The sequence below is a fragment of the Xenopus laevis genome, chromosome 9_10S, assembly GCF_017654675.1.
Source record: "Xenopus laevis strain J_2021 chromosome 9_10S, Xenopus_laevis_v10.1, whole genome shotgun sequence".
In the NCBI taxonomy this organism is placed as follows: domain Eukaryota; kingdom Metazoa; phylum Chordata; class Amphibia; order Anura; family Pipidae; genus Xenopus; species Xenopus laevis.
The window spans coordinates 59734813-59761904 of record NC_054388.1 but is presented as its reverse complement, the minus strand read 5'-3'; the positions used below and the strand labels follow the sequence as shown (position 1 = coordinate 59761904).

Sequence of the window (27092 nt, the reverse complement as noted above, 5' to 3'; positions counted from 1 at the left end):
CCAACCTTAATCAACAACTAAGAGGAGTAAGATCCTCATATTTTGAAATTTCCATTACTAACCCAACCGGAAACGTACCAAGCCCCCTTCTGTTCCACAGCAGATGGCCAGTAGAACTGGCCTTTAAAGCCTAGGCCCAGAGCTTAAAGAAAAAACTCCTTCATAATAGTCATCACTGCGTCTTACTGCAAGAGAGAGGAAGCAGCCATAGAACAGGGCTAACAAGTATCAAGCAAATGCAAGAGTCTGAATAACCTCACTTGAAGGTAACAGAAGCAGAATTAGTTAAACAGACTACAAACTCACATAGTAGCAAAGCGTTCTGAATCCAGGGATAGGCAACATTTCCATTATGCACTAATCATAAAAAGTGGCAAATCTTTAGCAAGATCTCTAGGCACACAACAAAGCTACAAAATTATACTATCCAAAAAGTAAATTTTTTCCGCAGTTTCGCAAATGTATTTGCAGGCGGCTAAGTGCGGACATTTGACACAAATCCATGCCTGCCGAATTTATTCACCCATCTCTAATGATCGCCTAATATTGATTTCTTGATTTGTTCTGGCTCAATTTCCTGTATTAAATAAGAGCAAACTGAGTATGTTGGTATTTTCATTGGCACAGAGCAATGCACCAATGTTATGCGAATACAGCATGTACCTTTACAGGGGTTGTGCAGTCTTCAATGTTTTGTACACATACAGTAAGTTGTGCACAAGGACATATAGTACTAACAGGTTGTGAGTCCCAAAATTCCTACAACTTTGTTCTAATATGACTTGGTCCTCCTGTGTCAATGAGATGGAAGGGGTAACAATGCAAAGTTATATAAGTAAGTAAAGTGTTGACACAGGCTCTCTGAAGAAAGAAAACTTGAGAGACTGTGTACTGTGAAACCTTGCATTCAGGCTTCGTGGACAACATTTCTACAGAATAAAAATTTGGAACTTAGTAAATGACCCCCTTAATGTGGAGAAACATAGTATCCATGGCAGACATTGTGTTACAGTAAAGAGCTGAGACTTATAGCGTTTTATTGTACTACACGTGTTTTGGAGGGGGATAAAGCTGTGCCAAAATAGTAAATGTGCACACTAACAGTACCTAAGACCTACAAAAATAAATCCACACATAGAGCAGAAAAACAATGACACTTTTAGCTCATCAGATACACACAAGTACAGATTAAACATAATGATGGTAAGGTTAAAAAGACAAAATTACCATGTACTTTCATGCTATTAGTTAGTCACTGGTTGGGTCTCTATTTTCAAAACAGATAAGTAGCAATCTCACCATTTTCTGTGCTGGTACATTTTTATCTTGCTCTGCCCCATGTGGCCAGAAAAACCACAGTGCAGCATGAGTCAAAGAGAAACTCAGAAACAGAATCTACAGCGATGGCACATAGTACTCTTGCAACAGTGCTGTAGATTCTTAGAAGGTTTAACTGGCCCAATTAAGTGCAAGTGCATTTAATATATATAAAAACACATCTGAAATTAAAACAAAAGAATTACAGTTACTGCAGTTATGAATAAGCAATCATGAAAAAACATGAAGTTCATAGCAAAAGACCAGCTCCAAGAAATGCAAATCCACTAACAGAGCCCCTGTCAATTCATTAAACGAGAAAATGAAAATATGGGATTTGCAGATGCCTATGGCACACCCACCCATAAAAGGAAACCTATTATAAAAACAAGACAGTGTTTTTATACTTGAAACAATGTTTAATATTTATTTTATTAGATTAGTACAGAAAACAGGCAACTTTCCTGCTTAAAATATATATCATATTCCAATCTATTTTACAGTCAGTGGTCTCTTGATAGGACGCTAGTAAAGCTGACAGTAGCCAGATACATCCTTCAGGTTTCATTACAATTAACTGTAGGTCATGCACCATGTTGGGCAGCTGGTAATAAAAACTGGAGGCCAGGGCACATTACTGGAGTAGAGTGAATGGGATTCTAGCGATTAATATAACCAAAAAGCAGAAGGGGGTTACCATTAAAGCATCATTTTCAGAACTGCGTGCTTCCCAAAATTTGAGTTTTGAAAAATGTGACAGTTCAGGCCATGACCAAGCCCAGTTACATACCTTCTAATATTTGAATTATCAAATGAGGGACCATACTCTGTTTCTCCCAAATCATGAAAAATGTTCCAGAATTGTTCCAAAAAGTGGAACAATTGGGCAGTATGGTGGCTCAGTGGCTTGCAATGCTGCCTTGCAGCACAGGTGTTCTGGGTTTGATTATAGCCAGGCCCAGGTCACTATCTGTAAGGAGTTTGTTTTTTGTCCCCGTGCTTGAGTGTGTTTCCTTCAGAGACTCTAGTTTACTCCCACACTCCAAAACATAGCGGGTTAATTAGCTCCTGATAAAATTGGCCCTACTGTGTGTGAATGTAATAGGGACCTTAGCTTGTAAACTTCACTGGGGCAGGGATAAATGTGAATGATGTGTCACGTCATGTATGTGTCGCCATATCCGAAGAAGTATGTGGATGCAGTCATAAGAATGCCAGATGGGTTGGCTTTGTCAGTGCCCAAAGCACTAGCAATGCCATTTTCCAAGGCTTTAATCTAGTGTTTGTGGCTTTAACTGCATGTTCCACCTAGTGTATGAGTGCAGGATCTCTAAATAACATTTTTTTTGGTTTTGTTAAAAAAAGGTAACTATAGAACAAGCTGCTGTGTAGCCATTGGGCAGCTATTAAAGCACAGGATACACAGTAGATAACAGATAAATTCTGAAGAATCCCATTGTATACTACAAACAGTAGCTTATCTGTTATCTGTTGTGTATCCTGTGCCTTTTCTCTTTTTCCAGCTTTAAATGGTTGCCCCCATGGCCACACAGCAGCTTCGAGTTTCTGAAACAAACACACCAGTTGTTCCATTGCAGCACAACATTACATTATATTCTCATTACTTTGAAACACTTTCATTTGTTGGTGTTACTGTTCCTTTAAGGGATCAATAACACCAACAAATGGAAGTGGGTTGAAGGAATGATAATATAATGTACTGTTGCCCTGAAGTGGTAAAACTGGCGTATTTGCTTTAGAAACACAACTATTATATTATAAACACGCTGATGTGTATCCATGGGGGCAGCCATTCAAACACAGGATACACAATAGATAACAAATAAATTCTGAAGAATACTGTTGTATGCTATAGAGCTTCTCTGTAATCTGCTGTGTATCCTGAGCCTTTTCTCCTTTTTCAGCTTTAAATAGCTGCCCCCATGGCTACACAGCAGTTGGTTTATATAAACTATATTAGAGTTGAAGCAAACACCAGCTGTACCAGTGCAGAGCAACTGTACAATATATTTTCATTCATTTAAAACATTTTCATTTATTGGTGTTACTGTTCCTTTAACTGACAAGGTTTTTCCCCCCTAAAACCTCCCCCCTAAATATAACTTATCACTGCAGTGTGGAAGAAGGTCTTTTAAGTAGTCTCAGTAGCCTATTTAAAGGTGATTATGTATTTGGGATAGGCACCATCATCACAGAAGATTACAAAGACTGTGGGGTTATTGACATTATCCACTACACAATCACAACGTGTTTCTGGGTCTTCCTTAGTTGGTGGTGCATCTATATAGTTGCGTTTCCCCTTTCTCCACGTTCCAGTGATTACAGCAGCCAGGATGACATGTTTGTTCCCATCTTTATCACGAGCAGAGTATGTGTCACAACAAGAATACGATGCATTTAGGGCAAAGTATGTTCCACGTCCATAAGCCAAACCTAAGGGAAAAGTAATTGTATATGTATTGGTAGTGCAGCTACACAGAGAGGGGATTGGACAAAAAATACAGGAGTCTTAAATTTATTTTGTTTTGGGGCCAATCATTACTTTAGTAGCTAGGCACCCACATACAAATTCTTTGGGTGAGAGTCAGAAACAGGGCAGCTAGCCAAACAGTTTGGTTTAGTTGGATCAGTACAAAGCCACAGTTACAAAGGTCAGAGCTTACAGTAAACTGTTGGAGTCATAGTGTGTGCTCCCTAGGCTTGAAACCCAGACGTTAAGCAAACCCGTGTAGAAGTAGCTTCAGGGGAGCACCATGCTCCTATTATACCTACACTACCATCGCTATAACATCTAAGGTTGCGTATACAACAGCAGTCAGGCGGGTAAAACTTATAAGAGAGTTCAACTAAAATGATTGCATCTCTATTATTTCATATTGGTATACCTCCTTTTTTCTTAATTAGTTAATTTCTAGTATTGGAATGTTTCAGTATTTTCAAAGTAATGACAATAATAATAACAGCAGAACAATAACAACTAAAGGAACTTACCATTTCTACCAGAATAACTCCTGTTAAACCCATATTGGATTATCTGTGGGATAAATTCCAGACAGGTGCCATGAAAAAGGAGTCTTTCATTTTTCTCATACTGAAGACGCATTCTAACAGACGCTTGTCGAACACAGTAACTTCTCCACAGTTTCACATTCTGCACCCTTTTGATCTAAGGCAAATTCAAATTTTAACATAGTGGAACTCAACCAATTGGGAGCCATATTAATAAAAGGGTGCATTTATTTTGAAGCAAAAAAAAGTGTATAGTTTAATGCAAAATGAAATACCTATTTATTAAGCGGCTGAGCTAATAATAATTCCAAGTCCTTTTAGTGCAAATTCCTATGTAAAACCTCTGGGCGTGGTATATATGCACACGGCATGTCTACTTTCATGTTCTTGTGCAATTGCATCCAATTTATATAAACACACACAACTGAACACATTTTTTACATCAAGCGCATCTCCCCTTTTTTTGCAAATTGCATTACAGTAACTCACTAGAATTGCAGAACAGCAACATAGCCACTTTGAAGAAAGCACAATTTGAGAAGTGGAAATAATTGCAAAATATGCCCCATTATGCCCCATTCTAGAAATCTATATATACAACCAGCCAACAGTTAGCATTTACTTTTGTTTGAATAACAAAAGTTTTTGATTCGTTGCTATAGCATACTAGTATTGGGCAAGTATATTTAAAGGGAAAAAAAGATAACCATTGAGTTTATTTCAGCACCCTCTATATATTAAAGTTTAACAGTGTCTACACAGTGCAAATGCCAATACCATAATACAGTTGCTTCCACTGTTTGGGAGGATAGACAGTTCTTACCTTAATCACTTTAAAATTTGAAGTATGAATTGATTCAAGGAATTTATTTTCAACATCCTTGAATTCTATTGAATCCCTTGAAAGCTCAACTGTCTGAAATTCATCAGTGCCCATGTCAGTCCATGTCGATGGGTTATTAGGCATTTCTAAAGTAACAGATATAAAAAAAAAAAGAATTATAATATTACAGTATGCCTGTTATCATTTAGCATGTTTGCATGTCCATTCAGAGCTCTCAGAGCTACTGATTTAAATACTATTTTAGCCATACAAACAGAATGAATGTACACTATGCATACTTACTGCAGTTAAAGATGCAGTCTTACCAACTGTTGTTAAACATGAAATTGCTAGAGATTGTTATCCTAAAGGACAGGCTGGAAAACTGCAAATGTTCTTTCTGGGACATGATTGTTTTATTATACTGCATTTTTGCCCATGGATGTGTAATGTGTCATATAATCAGCATACAATAACAGTAGTCCTTTAACCAAGTCTGTCTGTTACAGAATAAAACAAAAAAATTACCTTCTTCGTTGTCTTCAGAATATGGATCTGATTGCTGAACAAATAAAAATAAATAGAGAATAAATAGAGATGATAAGCAAATGTCCCCTTTATATAACAAAAAAACATACAATTTCATGTGGTTTATTTTAGGTATAGGTCAGATGCCACATGAAATGGATATGGAAAAAAACTATTTGTCAGCTCAGGCATAGGATTTGTAATGGTCCCACAGAGAGTTATTTATATACAGTATATGTAAACCCAGTTATCCCCTAGCATCAGAGAAAATAAAATTACCCCAACAACTTGCAGACTGTGCCTCTCTCATTCCATACACTATAATATATAGAGCAGTGTGCTAAAAGTAAGTCACTGCCACAATTATAGGCTACCCCTAGGGGTTATTTATCAAAGGTTGAATTACGAAGTTATGTGAATCCTAATAAATTCGAATATGCTCACAACTCGAATGGGTGGTTATTTATGAGGAAACTCGAATGTTTAAAGTTCGATTGAATTGCAACAACCGGAAAATTCGAATAGAATCGGAATCAAATTCAAATCGAGTTTTCCTCCAAAAAAAAAAACTTGAATGTCAGGAAGGCAATTAATATCTACAAACGGTTCAACTGACCTGTGCCATTGACTTCTATATGAACTCGGCAGGTTTTAGGTGGCAAAGTATCGAATTAGAACTGTTTCCAGGGTGGCTGGTTTCAGCCACTTTAAAGTAAAGCCATTTTACTATTTTCATTTTGGTATTTCTTTCTAATGAACAGTTTGATGCCCTGTATGCATAGATTTCCCTAAGCATGTGGCCTGTAGGGACCCCAAAATGAAAATTGTGCCCATGACTTTTCTTGGCTACCAGTTCCACTTCTGCAAACAGAGCATCTTGCCTTTTTATTGTGTGTCATAGTAGGACACAGCCCCAGCATATTCTTTATTACCCCACATTATTTAATACATATCATCATCTCACTATTTCTCAATCTGCTACTGTTCTCCACCCTTATTCAAACCCACGGGGATGCTAATTTTATAGAAATAAAGAATGGGAAGATGGCATCCCTGCACATTCCTCCCCAATTCCAGTACTGAGTAACAATGTGACAAAAGTAACAGTAACTTACAGTTCATTAGCTTGAACAACCTGTTCCACTTGCACTTTACAGCAAGGTTTTAACCCCACTTAGGTTGTTAGTCCATACCTCAGTTTACACAGCCTTGGTTTTTCAAATTTACTTGCTTCAGAAAGCCTCACAGCCTCTCTTACTTCCTGTCCCAGAGAGCTCCCCTCCGCCAGGTGGTGACATGATTTACAACACATCACTTATGGCTCTATTATTCTTTTCATGTGCTGGGTCTCATAAAGAATTCTGGGAGACATGATATTCTTGAATTAAAAAAGTTTGTACCTGTATGTTTTTAAATGCCTGAGAATATGCTTGGTAAACCTTGTCTTTAAAAGCAACGATGCAGATCTTTGTGAGACTCGTAAGTGCAACCTTCTCAAAATGTTGAATAAGACCTTCTATTGTTCTACTAACTGACTCATTGAGGTCGATGCCAGCATTTCCTGTAATACATTAAAAAAAATGATTGGTTGTGGTTGTAGAAGGCCCCCCCCACAACAACTCATGAATATGGATGGTGATATATTCATGCAGAAAGCATAGGCCCTTGCACCTGTGGGTTCTCACACACCCGGAAGGGTGCAACGTATGAAAAACATAGTACCAGCAGTCTTTATTGCCAGCAAGTACAGTTGTGTAGGAGTCAATGAATACAATTATTTGGTGCATAGTAATAAGGTATACAAAAAAACTGTACCTGTTCCGATGGCTGGCAGTGCTACTGTCTTAATGGAGTGTTTTCCACATTCTTCTAATATTTTTTCGAGTGCAGGCACCATGGCGTCTGAGGTTGTTGGACCAATCAGATGCAGGATTTTATTGCATTTCAAATTCCCGCTATTTGTCAGTACAATCGTATCTATGGTTATAGGACCTGGAAAAGGAAACATTACTCACAGATCAGGTACCTTTATTTCAAATAAAAAATGACATAGAATTGTCTGAATACAATACCCAAGTTTTTACATTCGTCCTTCACACTTCTTCCAGCTGCTGATAATATTTTTCCAGAGACACCTGAAAATGGATGAAAGTTAAGGAATATGAATTGCAAGTTAAAATGATAAATCCATTAACACAGCATTTAAGATAAAGACAATGAAAAACCATCAAATAAAACTCTCTGCATGTAGGTTTCAGGAACCTGATCTAGAATGTCGTCCTGGCCTTTAGTGTAGTTATATTACAGCCCCATTTTAGATGCAGTTTATCTATACTGTTCTATTTTTGTCTGGTGAGTAGTGTGAATAAACCGGTAGCTTTTCAGGACCTCCTAAAGTCTCTCACAGGTCTTTTCCAACATTATAGGTATGACAGGAGACAGGAATGTTTTAAAGGAAAACTATACCCACAAAATGAATACTTAAGCAACAGATAGTTTATATCAAATTAAGTGACATATATATTTAAGTAAATATTGTCCTTTTAAATCTCTTGCCTTGAACCACCATTTCATGATGGTCTGTGTGCTGCCTCGGAGATCACCTGACCAGAAATACTACAACTCTAACTGTAACAGGAAGAAGTGTGGGATCAAACGACAGAACTCTGACTGTTAATTGGCTCATGTGACCTAACATGTGGTTTCTTTGTGTGCACCTTGAATCCTACGATCCCAGGGGGCGGCCCTTATTTTTTAAAATGGCAATTTTCTATTTATGATTACCCAATGGCACATACTACCAAAAAGTATATTATTACGAAAATGGTTTATTTACATGAAGCAGAGTTTTACACATGAGCTGTTTTACTCAATACCTTTTTATAGAGACCGACATTGTTCGGGGGGTATAGTTTTTCTTAAAGGTTTCCAATGCTTTTCATTTCAAAAATCATCGCAAACACTTACTTTTTGGATAGACAGAAGGTGTTTGTTCCCTAAATGCTGTCAGAGGGGAAAAAGAATGAGCTTTTTCTGTAATGTAGGTTTATGTTTTGAGAAGGACTTGATTGTGGTTGACATGGGGTGGTTAAGTTACATAGTTAGGGGAGGCCTTCATAGAGCTGGCTGACCAGTGCTTCATAGACAGAGATTACTGTTCCCTCTATTGTGAGGGCAGAGTTGTTCAAGCCTAAAGTAAGCTACTGCTGGACATATACATGTTCAGAACGGCCAGTCCACCTTCTTCCTGGACTAAATCATTTCCAACAATAGCTTTGAATATGACCTCAGTAAAGTACTGTATCTGCAATCCTAAGGTAAATGTATTGTCTTTGCCAGTTTATCAAGTGATTGTCCTTGTGTTTAAACCCTATTTTGACTCTCACTTGTAAAGATAGAAAAAACAATTCTTAGTCTTATCACACCATGGAAACCTTTAATTTCTCAAAAGAAATACTTGTTTCTGCTACCATCCTTATATATCCTGCACCTCTAATCTACTTCATTGTTGTCAATGCATTAGATATTGGGCCAGTGCCTTGTGAAAAAAAGTTTCTAAACCTAAGTAGTTAATTGGGGGTAGTATCATCAGTTGGAAGGGACAACCCATAATCCTCAAATCATAAAAATCTGAAACACATTTAAGCTTTTAGAAGTCTGCATCTAAGCAGGCTCAGTGGGCCCAAATCATCACTTCTTCCTTCCCTCAACTGTTCTATATTGAACAAGTCCTCTTGCTGACACTCCTGCTGGATTACCTTTAAAATGTCCTGAGTTATGCCTGTTTATCCTTCAAGAAACCCATAGTTCCAGAAAATCTGGACTTTGGGAATACAAAGGACTCATTAAATTATAACTCTTATGGTTTCGTCGTCTTTCATGCACCTCTTGTCCTTAGACCTACCTTGTGATGGATTTGTTACTGTTGATTGACCACCATCCCTGGGTAACACTGTTATTTGGTTGATTTTATTGGTTTCAGTAAAATGGCTATTTTTTTCAGTCTACACAAGCTCTCATCATCTGTTATACTCTCTCAGTGTTTCATTCAACGTATTGTTCCTTCTGTGATCTTCTACCTAAATCATTTGTCTCTGGCATAGGTTCAGTTTGTCTCTCATTTCTGGAGATCACTTTCTGCTCTCTAGCTACTGCCCTATGTAGTGCTGGTCAATGCTTTCACAGCTAGGTGCACAAAGAGCTGTATGTTCTCCCTCAGGAGCCCTAATGCAATACTGATACTCATGTACAAATGCCCTCTCTGCTATTTAAATGTATATATATATATATATATATATATATATATATATATATATATATATTTTTTTACCCCAATTTCGATCCAGTGTTCGGTTGTTAGATTCACAATGCAGTCAGTTCCTTGTTGGGTAATGTCTCCTTTAATTAAGGTCACCCTTTTCCCATAAAGTTTGATATTAAGGTTGTATGTCTAAATTGAAAAAGAAAAGATGTAAAAATTCATATTTAATTTAATACTATTGTACATAAACACTATTTTAAAATGTATTAAATGGAAAATAGCCAAAAACAGGCTCATTGCTCATTGGCAGCCTGTGTTTGGCCAGTTTATATGCAGATAGGGCATCCTACTCTCAAATAAAAACACTGGAGGGCATCTTAATAAAAAGGGACTGTTCAACTTACAATTAGCTTTTATTATGGTGTAGAAAGCAGAATTCCATAAAAAAATGTACTTGGCCTTTATTGTAATTTTTGGAATATTTACAGGTAGTTACATTATTTATAAAATATTATTTACAATATTTATCTGTAGCTTTCTTTTTGAAAATTGAACCATTTTTGGTTGCTAGAGCTCCCAACTCAAAATGGGAGAGTCTGAAACAAAAAAATAAGCAATAAAAAATAGAATAGCAATAAAAATTGAAGCAATACAGTGAATACATTTTAAGTGGCATGCTGGATAAACTTAAAATGGCCAACTAATGACCACCTAGAAAACGACTTAGAATAAGAACTACATGGTGCGCCGGTGTCCGGCACGTCGCCATGCGATGATACGCATGCAACATGCTGGTTGTGCAGAAAATAAGGGCACAGAACAGAAAATCGCACGCACAAACTACATGTATCCGACTGTCAGATGGAAACGCTGCACGCAGAGCGTCATCGCATAGGAACGTGTCGGACAAAGGCGCACAATGCAGTTCAGGCCTAACACATCAAATGTTGAAAAACACGAACTTCCCTTTTTAAGTATGAGAAAGCAAATAACAGAGCAACCCATTATTACCTGTTCAACTGAGATTTCATCAAAAGCCTTTACATATTGTTGGTAGACATTTTTCGGGTAAGCAATAATGTAAATATTTGCAATGCAGCTGGTGGTTGTGCATAACATATGCTCTTTAATGCCGGTCAGAATGGATTCAAGGGAATTCTTTGCCTTAATACAAGCATTTCCTGTAATGCAGTAGGTTACAGAAGATATATGAATGTTTGAGGCAATGTATTTGACAAGTATCAGGATGAGTAGGGAAATCGAATGCGGTGCCAATGAATGCAGCAATGCAGCAATGCCAGACCCATGATTTATGTAATAAAATATGTAAAGTTTTCTATGTCTAGCCACCTATAGCAGCTAGTCAGTGGGTGATATTAATTGGCTAAATGTTTAACATCTTATTGGTTGTTATGATTAATGCACTTGCGCAAACCTTGTGCCTTTTATTACATACAGTATAAGGAATATACAGTACATAGCTACTTTTTCTCAAACTGATTTTTTAAAATTCTGTCAACTTGTAAAATTTGGCAAGATGCTGAAGATCTCATCATCCTCTTAAATCAGACCCATATCATGGATGTGTATACATTTTAAAACTCAGTCTCAGTGCCCTAATACCTCTGCTTTTGTCTGTCTCCCTCCCTTACACTCCATTTTATGCATCAATCAATGCTCCAGAATTTGGAGCATCAGTATTTGTGTTTCCCTTATATAGTGGCACATTTACTAAAGAGCAAATTGTGTTTTTGTTGGCAAAATTCACCAAAATGACAATTCACAGTGAATTCCCAAATTTACTAAAAGGTGAGTTAGACAATTTGCTAGCGAAAAACCTCATCTCATTTCGTACCATAAGCCAAAGGAGGTAAATGTAAAAAGGCATAGATTATTTATTAAATTTTAACTCATTAACCACACATAGGGGCACATTTACTTAGGTCGAATATCGAGGGTTAATTAACCCTACGATATTCGACCGTCGAAGTAAAATCCTTCGAATATCGAAGTCGAAGGATTTACCGCAAGTAGTTCGATCGAGCGATTGAGCGAAAAATCGTTTGATCGAACGATTAAATCCTTCGAATCGCTTGATTCGAAGTATTTTAATCCATCGATCGAACGATTTTTCTTCGATCATAAAAAGCTTGCAAAGCCTATGGTGACCTTCCCCATAGGCTAACATTGAGGTTCGGTAGATTTTAGGTGGTGAAGTAGGGGGGTCAAAGTTTTTTTAAAGAGACAGTACTTCGACTATTGAATGGTCCAATAGTCGAACGAGTTTTAGTTCCAATCGTTTGATTCGAAGTCGGAGGTCGAAGTAGCCAATTCGATGGTCGAAGTAGCCGGAAAAAAAAATCATTAGAAATTCAAAGTTTTTTTTATTCTATTCCTTCACTCGAGCTAAGTAAATGGGCCCCATAGTATTAAACATTTAAGGAGAACTAAAGCCTAAAGTTAATAAAGGGTAGAAATGCTGTCCTTTACTGTATATACAGAACTTTGCAAGTCCTCAGCCTTATAACAGTATTTATCCAGGCCCCTTACCATCTTGGAACTTTTTTGGCCATCTTTAGTTGTCAGTGGCTCTATACATGCCTACTGTGCTGTAGGCTGCTGTTGAGAAGTTTAGGGTTAGAAAATCATCAAGCAGAAAATGAGGTTCATCTGTGATGATGCTACAGGACTAATGAATACATTCTGATGCTGAATTGGGGGATGAATTGGCTAATAATGCCATGTAATGTTAATCTGAATTAATCAGTTTCATGTTACAAATGTCATTGTATATATACAGTATGTTGTGGGTTGGTCCCTAAGCTGAGGTGACTGACAGCAGCCCAGAGCATATGTTATAAGATTGCAAACTACGGTGGGAAAAGTTTTTTAAGCTGTAGTTCCCTAGTTGTCTCCAAAGCATGATGAATAGTATTTCTAGCCTAGACAGTTAAAATAATACCACAATCAACCCACTTCATTAACACATACCACTGCATATATTAATGCTACCTGCATAATGCTAAATACAAAAACTGAATGCACTCTTCTTATAGAATGGAATGCAAAGAGATATGTCTTGTTCTGTAGGTAGTGGTGTGCTGAGGGTCAGCACATATACATCCCCTGGAATGCTTCCTAGCCAGTGTATTCAGCAGATATTCAGGCTATGGAGCACCTAGAGAGCCCTGTACTTGTGTATGACAGGCTTTAAAGCGGACCCGTCACCCAAAAAAATGTTAGCACATTAGTCAAAATTAACTTTAAAGGAGAAGGAAAGGTTAAAACTAAGTAAGCCTTATCAGAAAGGTCCATCTAAATATACCAGTAAACCCCCAAAGTAATGTTGCTCTGAGTCCCCTGTCAAAAGAAACACAGCATTTCTTTCCTTCTATTGTGTACACATGGGCTTCTGTATCAGACTTCCTGCCTTCAGCTTAAACCTCATTGCCCTGGGCAAGAGCATGCTCAGTTTGCTCCTCTCCCCCCCGCCCCCTCCCTTCTCTACTGTAATCTGAGCCCAGAGCAGGGAGAGACTCAGGCAGGAAGTGATGTCACACCACATTAAAACTGCAGCTCCTATCCTAAACAAACAGAGAGTTTCTAGAGCTTTTTACTCAGGTATGGTAAAACATTCTACAGAATAAATATAGCATTCTAGCTTGCACTATTGCAGCTAATCTATTGGCAATAAAATGCCTCCATAGCTTTCCTTCTCCTTTAATTACACTATATCAATTATTTGAATCTTGTTTCCTTCAGTCTAGGAATTCATAATTATAACAAGCAGGCAGGAGCCATTTTGTGGACACTGTTATTAAGGCAAGCCTTGTATCATCTCAGAATCTTGTTTGTGCACCAGAATGGGGGACCTGGTGTCCATCCCCATGCCCTGGCTACACAATTAAACAGTGAAGAGAACGGGAATGTGGGGAGAGCAGTGACATCTAGGAAGTGCTGAATGAAAAGTGAAAGTAATTTCTGCCCCTTCTCTATGCCTAGGCATAGAGGAGGGGCAGACAATATTTGATTGATAGCTGAGGTTTTTAAATGAGCTCACAACAGCTATGAATGCTTTAATAAAAAATAGAAATTGGATTTCATGTTTAATTTGAAAAGGAATTTCATTATACAGATTTTTGTGTCTGGGTGACAGGTCCACTTTAAGTATAGAGCTCCCCGTTCCTGATAGTTCTCTATTCTGCCCTTAGCATTCTTTGCTTTTGTCTGGTATAGCGCTACAGTGCTTTTTGCAGATGTTCATTTCTGACTAGTGGCATTGAGCAGCACTCCAAGAAGCCTGTAGCAGGCAGACGACAATAGGTCAACAGCTGGCAGTGTAGTGGAGTGCAGTTGTGGGAAACGTTGGTTTGTCCGATTGACTCTTCTTCAAATTGTAGTTTGCAAGTACATACATGCTGCTCATTACTATACAGTTCTACTTCATTTTAAATGTGTTGCTTGGGTGCCACCTATGCATCACCACTGCTTTTGAAACAGGATGAAGTAGTTAAAGCAAAACATTATTGAGTTCCCTTCTGCACTTACCTGTTGCAATTGCAGGAAACGTGACAGATTGTAGGTTATGTTGTTCACATTCCCTTAGAACCCCTGTTACTCCAGCCACAATCTTCTCTTCACTTACAACAGAAATCAGATGGATTATTTTTCTGCATCTCAAATCTCCAGCATCAGTTACAACAACATCACCTTGAGGTGTTTTAGCTGAAACATAGTAAGCCATGTGTACACATTCCAAAAAAGGTTTATGCTAAAACTCTTTTGCATATAGCCCTAAATGGCTTTGAATATTATTGCATATGTATATATACATTATGTTGTGGGTTGGTCTCTAAGCTTATGAAAATTATTATTCAGATTCCATTTGGCATTAGGCCCAATCTTTTGTAAAGGATTTACAATAGTGCATGCCTAATAATGACACATTTTTCTTTAACAGTGATTCCCCATACCAAAGTGACTAAATTCTTCATAAACATTCCTCCCTGCAGCTTCAAGAATGGCTTTCGATACCCCTGTAAAAAGAAAATTATATGAGTTATCAGGATACACAAAATAGAGGTGAAACAAATTGAGACCATACAGGTCTCAGTTTAAAAAACATTTGTTTTGTTTTCTGTTCGTGAAATAGTATATGAATATAAAATCAGCATAATGTAATTCTTAGCCTCATAATGTTAGGGGGGTTGTTAGCATAGCCAATCATTGAAGTTATATAAGCATAGCATACAGTTTACAGTGCAATTTTGGAATGCTATTTTACAGAAAGGATATGGCTTATCCTGTTTTTCTGAAAAAGTGAAGATATAAGCAACAAAATAAATAGAAGGGATGGAGCAATTCATAAGAATTTAAATAACTTATATGTCACAGAAATAATGTCAATGCTGAAACTTGGAGTATGCACATAAAAACTGACAAATCACTATTTCTAGGCATGTGGCAAGCAAAATGTACTGTAAATATCATAAGCAGACTCTGCTGTTTAAGCTCTGCAAAAAAAACCAAAACATTTAATTGAGTGTGTGGACACTTGATGAAGGAGTTAGTCCCCAAAACATCTCCAGGGTTCTCACCCAATAAAATGGTTTAAAAATGTGTGCAGTGCATGAGTGGTGGAGTTTGTGCTTATATTATGTACATTCTTGATAGTTATAGAACTTTTTACAACAGAAAATACACTGAGCACATCTTTTTGCGGTTAGAAAAAAGAAAATAAGGAAGAGAAAATAGTTTGCCACTAGGCGGCAGGCAAAAGAGTTGTTTAAGACTAAATAAATGCAAAGAAAGGCTGAATTGCATCATTTAATATTTTATGAAATGTGGCCAGGCCTGGACTGGGAGTCAAAATAGGCCCTGCCATTCCAAGTACACAGAGGCCCAAACAGCCCCCTACCAGCCCACACAGCCTCCTACCAGCCCACTATATGGTAACTTTCTATGGAACCATACAGCAGCCCCTCTGGCATTTGCCAGAACCCACAGATTGCCAGTCCGGGCCTGAATGTGGCTCTTACCAGAGTTGTGTTTCAGCGTATGATCATTTAGGTTTACTATGGCATCTGTAGTTTCCTTAGTTATGTCCCCCTTTTTCACATGTACAATCGAATTGCCAATCTCTACCGTATACATGATTATCCTTTGATTGATTGATTCCTATATAAAATGACAGTAAACTGACAGAGTAAGTAAAATGAGGAGAGTTTGTTGCATTTTTGGCTGCCTTAAAACAACATCTCCAAAGATAGTTCCTTTACATAGGTCAGAAATAGAAAAATATTGGTGACACCATATAGGTAGTGCTTGCAATTTGATCACTTATGTTTTAAAGCGTTTATTGGAAAAGCATTTAAAATAATTTAAATTACTTCACTAGGTGCAAAACATAGGCAATGTGGTGCAATTGGACAAGCAAAGTGTTCAGTTGCACTGTGCGGCCAACCTTGCACAAGACGAGATAAGAAAATCAGATGCTTCTAAATGCTTTTCTATTTTTAGTGAGATAGGCACACTGGATCCGTGGGAGGCCAGGTGGTTGTGAGATTATACATGGATTTGGAACCAGGGATAGAAATTTTGGGGGACCAAGGCCACTTTGGCCCCCTAAGTTCCAATGTGCATGCCTTTAACACCCATCAAGTCTAAAATGCACTATGATAGAGTACTCCAGATAGGGTCATTTTAAGCACAGCAATATAGCGACCCCGGCCTGCCTGACTACGCTTATAGTCTAGTCCAAAACCTTGGAAACACACCTGCTTCTTTGCTCGTTCAGAACATCTGCTATGCTTCTCTCAAGTTAAGACCTGGCGGCATCTGAGAAGCTGAGGGCTCCTCCGAGCACTTGCTACAGGCAGAAGATTGAGCCGAGAACAGGGAGCCTAGCGATTGTTCTGAATTTAGGGAGCTGTACGTGACAAATTAGTGAGGTTAGATTTGACATAGAAGCTGGAGCACCAGCACAACAGCGCAACAGAGCTGATTATTACTTAATCCGGATGCAGAATTATGTGCTGTCTACTTATTTAAATCTGAATTAAATACTATTCAGCCTTGTATTGTGACTTTCATATTATATATATATATATATATATATATATATATATATATATATATATATATATATATATATATATATACACTGCGTCAGTCCATAAGCTCAAGTAAAGAACAACAGCACAGAATATGTGCTGTGAATCAGCAGAAAAGTAGATGGAGAGCTACTAGGGATACAATTGTCTTTAGTGCTAATGGAATACGATGGCCTTATGTGGCTGGTACATATGCTGTATCATTTATAGGCAAATTTGTTGAGATTTAGGGGCATATTTATTATGTTGTGTAAAACAACAGCGTGATAATACACCACATTTCGCCAGGCTTTGTAGTGTAAAATCTGGCGTTCGTACACACCTTGAGAAATTCGTCATTTATTTTACACAGTTTTTGTACACCATTTTTTCAGCGAATTTCGTTTTAAACATCATAATAAATATGCCTCTTAGTTTTCCTTTAGCTGCATTATCCTTCTCTGTTCTGTGACTCTTTTAAACCAGCAGCAGCTTCTGTTTTTCTGGTACACTTTGAAAACGATACTCCTGCTGTGGGATTAAGAAAAAATAACAGACAAGGCACCGCCCTTCAGTATGGACACGCAAACAATATTTGTAGAATTCTGGAAAACTTGTTAGACTGCCTAAGACAATACTAAAAATACAAGTCCTACCTTAAAAACTAAGGCAAACAAAAGCAAGAGGGGCATTTAATCTCACAATATTATACATAGACATACTGTACAATATTAATGTAAGAAACAATACAGGTAGAAATGTGAAAATATGATCCAAGAGGGGTCACTTTTGGTGCAGCATGATTGCAGCAGTATGACCCATAGAAGAAAGGAGCCCTACTGTTGGATGGTGGAGGGTTACTCCTAGTTGGTCTGCATCTCTTCTATGCTCAGTACTCTCATCAACATACACCAGTCCAGCACAACCTGACTATACAATCCTTCATAGTTCAATCCTAAACTGAGAACACACAGTAAAATCCTCTGCCCCTTAATATTTAATGTGCTAAATTAAAGAAAGACTCTGTATTCAGTAAAAACCATGTCCCAAACATTACAGATAATACACTTGTTTTCAGCATTATATAAAAGTAATTATAACATTTTAGATAAAGATATATATACCATGTCAGATATTGCGTTACCATATTCATTTTTTTACAGGTTCTAAGAAATTGGTACCCTCAACTCTACAATACATTTTAGACAAATACAAAGCAATGCTACTAATATTAATACAAAATAATTTAGAGTTAGATTGAGCTAAAAAAATCCATAAAGGATTTTCAGAAGTTTTCTATTTTGAAGGAACTATCCGAAAGCCCCTGACTGTGACAATGGGCACATTTGGGGTAGATCTATTTGTTACTCCATTATTATTTAGTCACTGGTGCTCTAAAGCATTGTATTTTTTGGGCTCCATTTCTAGCGTTTCCATTAGTAATGCGAAATTGAACAGAGCCATTGACTCTTGAAGTATTTAAAAAGCCTTTATTTATGCTTTTGTGGGCATCACCCACAAAAGCATAAATAAAGGCTTTTTAAATACTTCAAGAGTCGATGGTGCTGTTCAATTTCGCATTACATTGTTTGCCAATGGGAAGTGGCCATTGCAGAACGTGCACCATCCCTAAAGAATATTGAGAATCCATGTGCTGACTACTCTTTCTTCATAGCATTTCCATTAGGAAATGTACATTCTAAATTTCCAAATATAAGCACAAGTCACATAAAAATGATTGTTGCACTTGTATATATAATTGTATCTCTGCCCTAGATGCTGCCCACCTCTAACAGATATATATTCTATAACATACAGTAAACAGCACCCTACCTGCTCCAAGCAATGCAGCTGGCAAAACGACCGCGTATCAGAATTTCTGTCTATTAGTTGCTCTGAAGAGAAACTGAAAGTATGTGAATTTTTTCAGAATCATTGGGCAGATCCACCCTTACTGGAACAAAAAGCGTTGTGAATATATATAAATAATAACATTGCGTAATGTTTAGGTGTTCAATTTTAATGTTAATAATACATTTTGCCTTTTCATTAAAGTCATAGGATCATTTTCTGCATGAATTGGAGAATATATTTCATACCACTCACATTCCTGTCTATGTCTAGCCATGGGACAGGTAGCTGTTGATATAAGTGAAATAAGGGTGTTTCCATACCATTCAATGGTCCTTTTAGGAATGGAAAGTCCCGCTTTGCAGATCTGAAATGGGACGGAGCAGTGTGGGTGAATTTGGGTGGACTGGGGGAGTGTCCAATCAAATCTGGGTGTGGTCCCTTGTGATAATTCCTAAGATGGAATTGAGCAAACTGTCATGAACAAATTTTAAGCTTTCTAAAGAATGTGGTTCGCAGCAGGACCTGCATCATGGATGCCTGCATGATAAAAGGACCCAACAAACCCAAGTTTGCAAATCATTCTATAAAGTCAATAAAAAGCATAATTATATAGTAAAAGCAGTACGGTGGTGTAGTAGTTGGCAGTGACATTCCTGGGGTTTTAGCTTCATTTCATGGAACTAGGCAGGGATAGAAGAGACCACTGCTTTGGCTGGCATATCAAAAGGATTGCTCCATATAAACCTTTATTTATTTTTCTGGGTTTCTATATTTTCTCTATACTCTGTCCCAAGCCAATCAGTGTCTCTCTTCCATTCCTGCCCAATTTCTTATTTGAGACAGACAAACCCGGCTTCTCTTTCCTTCTCTGCATTCTTTTTCTTCACCAGCAAGTGTGCTAAAATGAACAAAATCCTAAAATACTAGTTGCAAGTTATACCCAACTCCCCAAAATATGCACTCTCAATAGTATCTGTTTAGATGCACTAAAAGCAACTGCAGTGGACTACACATGCACAGCCGTAATGACTCTGGGATTCTGTGAAAAAAAAAGCCGGCATGTCACTCCTATATATTCTATTCATTTTGCTCCAAGGACAACAGAGATTGCCCCATTATTTTAGCTGACAAAGCCTAAAATGTTCCACTGTTGTCTGGGATTGACTTGTACGCTCTGTAAAACTCACAGAATATGTTCGTGTTATGTAAATAATGAATAATACTATGAATACTGTATGCCATACTACTCCTAATAGTGTAATAATAACCATCCTTAACCCATGCCTGCTTGCATCCCTTCAATAACTGTGGTTCCCTAAAATGTTTTCACCTCTAAATTTGTGCTAAGACCTAGCAACCCTCAGAACATTTTCTGAATGTGTAGCGCTATAGTAAACTGCTTTGCGTGAGGGCAGTTTTAGCTACTTTCCTTTGTGGGCTGAGACCACAGATGAGCTCTCTTTCTCAGGGGCAAGCCGTAGCAACGCGGTGGAGGCAGGGTGTAGTGTAACTGTAACCGGGTGCAATAGCACAATGATCGGCGCCAGTAGTTCTTTAACGGTTTAACATAGAACTGTATTTATTGAACAAGAGCACATAGATCATTCAGCACATTGATCCACAATGGAGCATAGAACATACACAGCAGCATAAAGGAAGCATATACCCACAGCACGTATAGGCTGAATCCCCACAGGCTAGGGAATATACAGCAGAGAGTATGTTGACAGCATGTGATGGGTATTGCCCAGTTTTCAGGATATCTTCCAGTGGCAGACTAGGGGAACTCCTGACATCCCTATCTCAACACTTGTTTCCTTACTTCGGGTCAGTAATACCCTGGGATCTTAATCCCTCTAATCTCCTCGGCGGAACCTTGAGCTGCTCAACTAAATAACCTCTCTATCACTCCTAGAGTGATCTATATTTGAGTATAGCTGTCTAATTACTAGGGCCAAGGCGCCTAGGGTCGACACTACCCATTCCCTTCCAGCCTGCTTGGTTGGGCTAAAGCAATGGACCCAGATATATCTAGTATAGGTCAATCTGAAAAAAAATAAAAACAACTGGACTTGCTGAGTAATCAAGCAGCTTCTTCAGTTCAACTGATTGGTGTGGGAAGTTTTCGGCATATAAACTCTTACACTAATCCAGTTACAATGGCACATTGTAACTCTTCAAAGAGGTGACATCTGACCTCTTTGGTTCCTAAACCTTTTATACTCTGGCACAGTGCCATCTGGTGTACACTGAACTACAGGGGTTACATAAGCACAAGGTCCCCACAAGGACCCACTGAGGTGTCCATATTACTAGGGATGTGCCTGTCTGTAAAGTGTAAGGGTGTCTAAGATTTTCACATCCCTACAAATGAATACAGCAAAGGGAGTTTAACTTCCCTTTCTCTAAATCAAAATTAATCGACTGCATGTGGCTATGCTGCAAGAAACTAATATAAAAGTCATATATATATACCAAAGAGCTTGCATGTATGCATAGCCACAAGTAGAAGCAGACACACTACATCTTTCACACAGATAAGCAGATTCAGCCTTTCTAACCCTTACTAAAGTGGAACTAGTCTGACTCTGACTCACTTCCTTTCTCAGGCTGGGGCTCAGTCATTGGATGAAAATGAAATGGGTAGCAGCAATTGCTGTCATCTTTGTAGTTATTTTAGCATCATTATTAGGACCTTGGGCCCACACTGTTAGGGGACAGCATATGTTAGGGCACTAATAATGAACTGTTATGTTGCTATAGGTGAAATGGCAAACTTTGAACCATTTATTGTGTACAGTAATCCAACTTCTGTCTCTGACACACCATCATGGGGGTAGTACACCTACATACCAACCCCTCATTCACAGTGGCAGTGAATATTGACTCAATACAAGCACAGATAAGTGACAAAAATACGTGTTGGTTCATGCTAAGAGCTGACATTCAGGGGTCCCAGGGTCTTCACACAGTCGAAAGGCATTGCAGTCCTATTTCACATAGCTAAAGGGCCTCCAAAATGTAGTTTTATGCTTGTTCCTACAACATTGCTCTGTCGTTCTAGGCCAGTGTTGTTATTGTTGTTTCATGTTACACAGACTTCATTTCTGAATTCTATAGGTTGAAATAAAAACCAAACTGCAAGAAATCAAAGAGTATGGGCTATTCAGTATTAGAGTGTGTCTGTGTTTTGTTTGTTGGTGATAGTTCCATGTAGCCCAGGGCAAGGTAGAGAGGAATCTGCCCTGGGTCCCAGCATAAGATATATAGATTATGAATATATATATATATATATATATATATATATATATATATATAGAGTATGTAAAGAAGAAGCAGCACTCGTCAATTGCAAAAAAGTGTATTAAAAGATCAGAGCATCACTCAAGGCAACGTTTCGGACAACATATGTGCCCTTTGTCAAGCCCAAAAAGAGTTCTCTCAGCTTATCACAGGTCTCACATTATATAGGCAAAAAACAGGAAATGACCTCAAAATTTGCATATACACAGGTACAGAGCATTATCATATACATGTATCTATAGAAACAAAAACAGGTCATAATCACGATTTAAACCCCGAGGATATAAAGATTTGAGCATATTAATCCACCATACCTCTCTTCTTTTAAGTTTCAATTCTCGATCCCCCCCTCTTTTCATGGGCGGTACTACTTCCAAAACCATAAATTTAAGCTGATCTGCCGTGTGTCCCAAATCAACAAAATGCTTTGAGACAGGTAATGTGGTATTGCCCAAATTAATGCTAGACCGATGTTGCGATATACGTGATTTGACCATCTGGGTGGTCTCACCCACGTAGATGAGACCACACGGACATGTCAACACGTAAATCGCAAATTTTGAAATACACGTGAAGTGTCCTCTTAGCTGTATCCGTTGGCCAGTCTGGGGGTGAATAAACTCTCTACCTTTCAATACGAAGGGACATTGTACGCAGCTAAGGCAAGGATACATACCCTTAGATCTACCTCCCCAAAATGTATAAGTCTCCTTAGGTTTAGTTCTCACTAAAGTGGAAGTGACATGTGCCCCAATAGTTTTGCCTCTCCTATAGGAGATAAGCGGAGGTGCTCTAAATTCTGGTATGGTAGGATAGGCATTTCGTAAAATGTACCAATGCTTGCGTAGTAATTTACCAATAGCTTCGCTGTTGTTATGAAACTGGGTGACAAATGGCACACGTTGTGTCTGTTTAGTTTTCCCCTTAGGATGTCTGACCCTTTGCTGGGCTTGTTGAATCACCTTTTCTGGGTATCCCCTCTCTCTAAACTTGTGGCACATAATTTGTTCCTGCTTCTCTTTTTCCTTCCCTTCACTCACTAACCTCTGTACCCTTGAGAGTTGGCTAATGGGGATTGATTTCTTCGTATGTGGGGGGTGCTGACTGGTAAAATGAAGAATTTGATTCCTATCAGTAGGCTTTGTAAATAAAGAAGTACATATAGAACCTTCTAAATCTTTGTATACTAGAACATCAAGAAAGTGGATTTTTTGGAGATCATAGACCAGCGTAAATGAGATTGAGGGATGTACCCCATTAATCCTACCATGGAACCGCTGTAGGGAGTCAACGGCAGATCAGCTTAAATTTATGGTTTTGGAAGTAGTACCGCCCATGAAAAGAGGGGGGGATCGAGAATTGAAACTTAAAAGAAGAGAGGTATGGTGGATTAATATGCTCAAATCTTTATATCCTCGGGGTTTAAATCGTGATTATGACCTGTTTTTGTTTCTATAGATACATGTATATGATAATGCTCTGTACCTGTGTATATGCAAATTTTGAGGTCATTTCCTGTTTTTTGCCTATATAATGTGAGACCTGTGATAAGCTGAGAGAACTCTTTTTGGGCTTGACAAAGGGCACATATGTTGTCCGAAACGTTGCCTTGAGTGATGCTCTGATCTTTTAATACACTTTTTTGCAATTGACGAGTGCTGCTTCTTCTTTACATACTCTATTTGATGTGGGGATGTGACGGCGTCTCCTATTGGAGCGAGCACCGACCAACACAGCAAGTATACTTCTAAGAGTGCTGGGGCACCCATTGTATAATTTTCTATATATATATATATATATATATATATATATATATATATATATATATATATATATATATATATAGATATATATATATATATATATATATATATATATATATATATATATATATATATATATATATATATTCAGAGTATATATATCAGGGCATGTGCAACCTTCAACTCAAAGCATGTCCCTGAAATCCCCAATAGCATTCCATTAATGCTGACAGATATAGTAGGGCTGCAGGTAGACATCCCTTACTGTACCTATGTAAATCCTGGAATTTACTGGATCATGGTTAAAATTCTGGCACACAGGCAACATGCAGTCTATAAAGGCATTATAAGGCTCTCACCACGTACCTGGGATCTTCTGTGTGTACAACATCATCATTTTAAAATAACCCAGCTTAGAGACATTGTCATTTATATAATTGGCCTACTACTTTCTAAAAATCATAAGGCTTTGGAACAACATTATGGGGTGTGGGACATTGTCAGATGGGGGCATGTGAGGCTTATAAGGCTTTGTGTTTGAACACAATAGGCTTTTGTGGGCACTACATTTGCCAAATAGGTTGTATAGTTAAAAGGGAAGATATATGTTTTATCTAAGATGGAACATTTTTGGGATATGGGGAGTTTGTATATTATTTAATAAATGTATTTGGATGTAATGTATGTACTGGACTGTTGGGTGCTTTGTGGACATTGTAATCTATGGACTATAATAAAGAAGGTTTATATTTGGGCTTTTCCTAAGATATCTTAGGACCAACGTTTAGAATTATTCTGCCAGCAGAAACCTCTGACATAGAATGGACACTTCCACTTGCTCTTTCCCTTCACATGACTCCTTTTCCTAATCTTACAACTGACAAAATGAACAAAGCTCCTCCATTCCCATCTCACCTAAACACCTTGCTATAAATAATGCAGTGTATTTATGGGGAGGCAGCACCCACACACTCTTTAATATACAATATGGGACCTGTTATCCAGAATGCTTGGGACCTGGGGTTTTACAGATAACAGATCTTTTCGTAATTTGTATCTGCATACCTTCAATCTACTAGAAAATCATGTAAATACTGTATTAAATAAACCCAAAAGTCTGGTTATGCTTCCAAGAAGGATAATAACAGTTAGTTTGGATCAAGTACAAGCTGCTGTTTTATTATTACACAGAAAAAGGAAATAATTTGGATTATTTGATTATAATGGAGTCAATGGGAGTACTTTTACTTAAGAGAACACAGCAGAAACACAACAATAACATCAAAACAGGTTCTGTAAAACCGATCTACATGTCCTGTAAGCAAAGTATTTGAACAGTATAATGCAACAATGTATATGACTAATTTCAGTCTATGTCAAGATTTTTTTTCTAATAAATATTTTTTTAACAATGTCTGAAGTTTAACATTACAAAATGAGCATCTGTCTCTACCCTAAGAGTAACACCAACAATAGAGTATAAATGCAAGCTTTTGGTTTTAGAGCAACAGGCCTCATTTGCTCAACAATGTGAACTCCTCTTTATATATTTAAAACTTTGGCACATTTTGCATTCAATTATCCCCATTGAATCCAACTAGCTGTTGAGATGGGCACCCACAAACAAAGTAAAAATTTGAAAACTGTGTGCTAAGCCTTTTAAAGTGGACCTGTCACCCAGACACAAAAATCTGTATAATAAAAGTCCTTTTCAAATTAAACATGAAATCCAATTTCTATATTTTATTAACACATTCATAGCTGTTGTAAGCTCATTTAAAAATCTCAGCTGTCAATCAAATATTGTCTGCCCCTCCTCTATGCCTTAGGCATAGAGGCAGGTCAGACAATTACTTTCACTTTCCATTCAGCACTTCCTAGATGTCACTGCTCTCCACACATTCCCCTCTCTCTTCACCGTTTAATTGTGTAGCCAGTGCATGGGGATGGACATCAGGTCCCCCATTCTGGTGCACAAACAAGATTCTGAGATGATTCAAGGCTTGTCTTAATAACAGTGTCCACAAAATGGCTCCTGTCTGCTTGCTATGATTATGAATTTCCAGACTGAAGGAAACAAGATTCAAATAATTTATATAGCGTAATTAAAGCTAATTTTGAATGACTAATGTGATAAAATAAGATTTTGAATAATTTTTTGGGCGATGGGTCCCCTTTAAATTAATAACTAGGCACAAACTCAGTGTGGTAAAGCGAGACAGATCTCGAGGAACCGATGTTGGCAAAAAATACATGTAAACAGATGAAAACAAGGAAGAAAAACCATTGGGGATGATTGTGCAACACACTAGTTAGTGGCAATTTAAGCAAAACTAACTATAAATGGTTGTAGTGGTACCATAATATGTAGCATCAGCTAACAGATAGACAAGGCATATATTCAGATGAAAGTATACTCGACAGCACTCAGATTATATTATTCACTCTGGTGTTCTTGTGTTTCTAGCTTCATATACGCTTCCCCCCGCCAAATTTACTATTCATTTGTGTAACATCATTTGACATTGGGTTCATGTGGTGTTTGCAAGATCAATCTAAATATTTAGTTTTTTTATCCAGAGACTACATTGTTAATTTTGCAAGCAAAAGGGACACATTATTTATATCGATTTTTTTTACACTTAATCTGCGTGGATACATAAACATCATTCTTATTTAGCAGTCATTTAGGATATACAGTAACTCATACTTAGGCTCTCTCTGGTTTATCTTTCAGGGACAGTTTGCTTAATCTTATTATATTTTCTGTATTTTTGCCTAATACCACTGAGCCTTCAAAGTGCTTGCATTTCAGGTACATTTCTTCCTAGACACTCCTGAACTGCAACCATGTGCCTAATAATTTTACAATTTTATTTGTTTCTTTTATTTTTCATTATATTTACATTTTATAGAAAAAGTACAAATAACATTTCTTAAAGGAAATTACACAGTGTTCATTGCAATGGGCAAATAAAAAGAAGAAAGTAGGAATTGAAAGAGAGAGAAGGAAGGGAGAAGGTATTGGGAGGGTCATCATGATGGAATGGCAGGTACTTTTTGAAAGTAGTAGTAAGAAAAGACAAAAGGCAGTGTATTAATAAATACTCCTGTAGATAAGG

The 27092-nt window shown here is 37.7% G+C and overlaps 2 protein-coding genes and 1 long non-coding RNA gene across 3 annotated transcripts in view; 1 reads left to right on the top strand and 2 right to left on the bottom strand.

Annotated features, from left to right (window-relative positions):
• Positions 1 to 3339: 3339 nt before the first annotated feature.
• LOC108702263 (protein mono-ADP-ribosyltransferase PARP15) lies at positions 3340 to 7827 on the bottom strand. Its single transcript, XM_018237751.2, has 7 exons — positions 7771 to 7827; positions 7514 to 7690; positions 7099 to 7259; positions 5699 to 5732; positions 5171 to 5316; positions 4330 to 4504; positions 3340 to 3771 (listed from the first exon to the last, which is right to left on the bottom strand). Exons 2-7 carry the CDS (start codon positions 7593 to 7595, stop codon positions 3488 to 3490), a joined length of 882 nt encoding a protein of 293 aa, XP_018093240.2. The 5' UTR covers positions 7596 to 7690; positions 7771 to 7827; the 3' UTR covers positions 3340 to 3487.
• Positions 7684 to 18999, bottom strand: LOC121398765 (protein mono-ADP-ribosyltransferase PARP15-like). The gene is made up of 7 exons (XM_041578013.1): positions 18884 to 18999; positions 15998 to 16136; positions 14933 to 14995; positions 14508 to 14684; positions 10971 to 11140; positions 10029 to 10148; positions 7684 to 7833 (listed from the first exon to the last, which is right to left on the bottom strand). Exons 2-7 carry the CDS (start codon positions 16110 to 16112, stop codon positions 7792 to 7794), a joined length of 687 nt encoding a protein of 228 aa, XP_041433947.1. The 5' UTR covers positions 16113 to 16136; positions 18884 to 18999; the 3' UTR covers positions 7684 to 7791.
• Positions 10708 to 27092, top strand: part of LOC121398766 — a 31758-nt gene continuing 15373 nt past the window's right edge. The window contains exon 1 of the long non-coding RNA XR_005964517.1: positions 10708 to 11027. This is a non-coding gene — a long non-coding RNA (uncharacterized LOC121398766). The remainder of the gene's footprint in view (positions 11028 to 27092) is intronic.

What these genes read in the sequence shown, in the direction of transcription:
- LOC121398765 (XM_041578013.1), bottom strand. Translation starts at nt 16,112, where the DNA reads ATGTATACGGTAGAGATTGGCAATTCGATTGTACATGTGAAAAAGGGG. An exon ending in ATGAAATCTCAGTTGAACAG is followed by an intron (nt 10,149 to 10,970) that starts GTAATAATGGGT and finishes TTTTCAATTTAG; the next exon opens with ACATACAACCTTAATATCAA. An exon ending in AACACTGGATCGAAATTGGG is followed by an intron (nt 7,834 to 10,028) that starts GTAAAAAAATAT and finishes ATCCATTTTCAG; the next exon opens with GTGTCTCTGGAAAAATATTA.
- LOC108702263 (XM_018237751.2), bottom strand. Translation starts at nt 7,595, where the DNA reads ATGGTGCCTGCACTCGAAAAAATATTAGAAGAATGTGGAAAACACTCC. An exon ending in CAAATTTTAAAGTGATTAAG is followed by an intron (nt 4,505 to 5,170) that starts GTAAGAACTGTC and finishes AATTTGCCTTAG; the next exon opens with ATCAAAAGGGTGCAGAATGT. An exon ending in GAGTTATTCTGGTAGAAATG is followed by an intron (nt 3,772 to 4,329) that starts GTAAGTTCCTTT and finishes CTTTTCCCTTAG; the next exon opens with GTTTGGCTTATGGACGTGGA.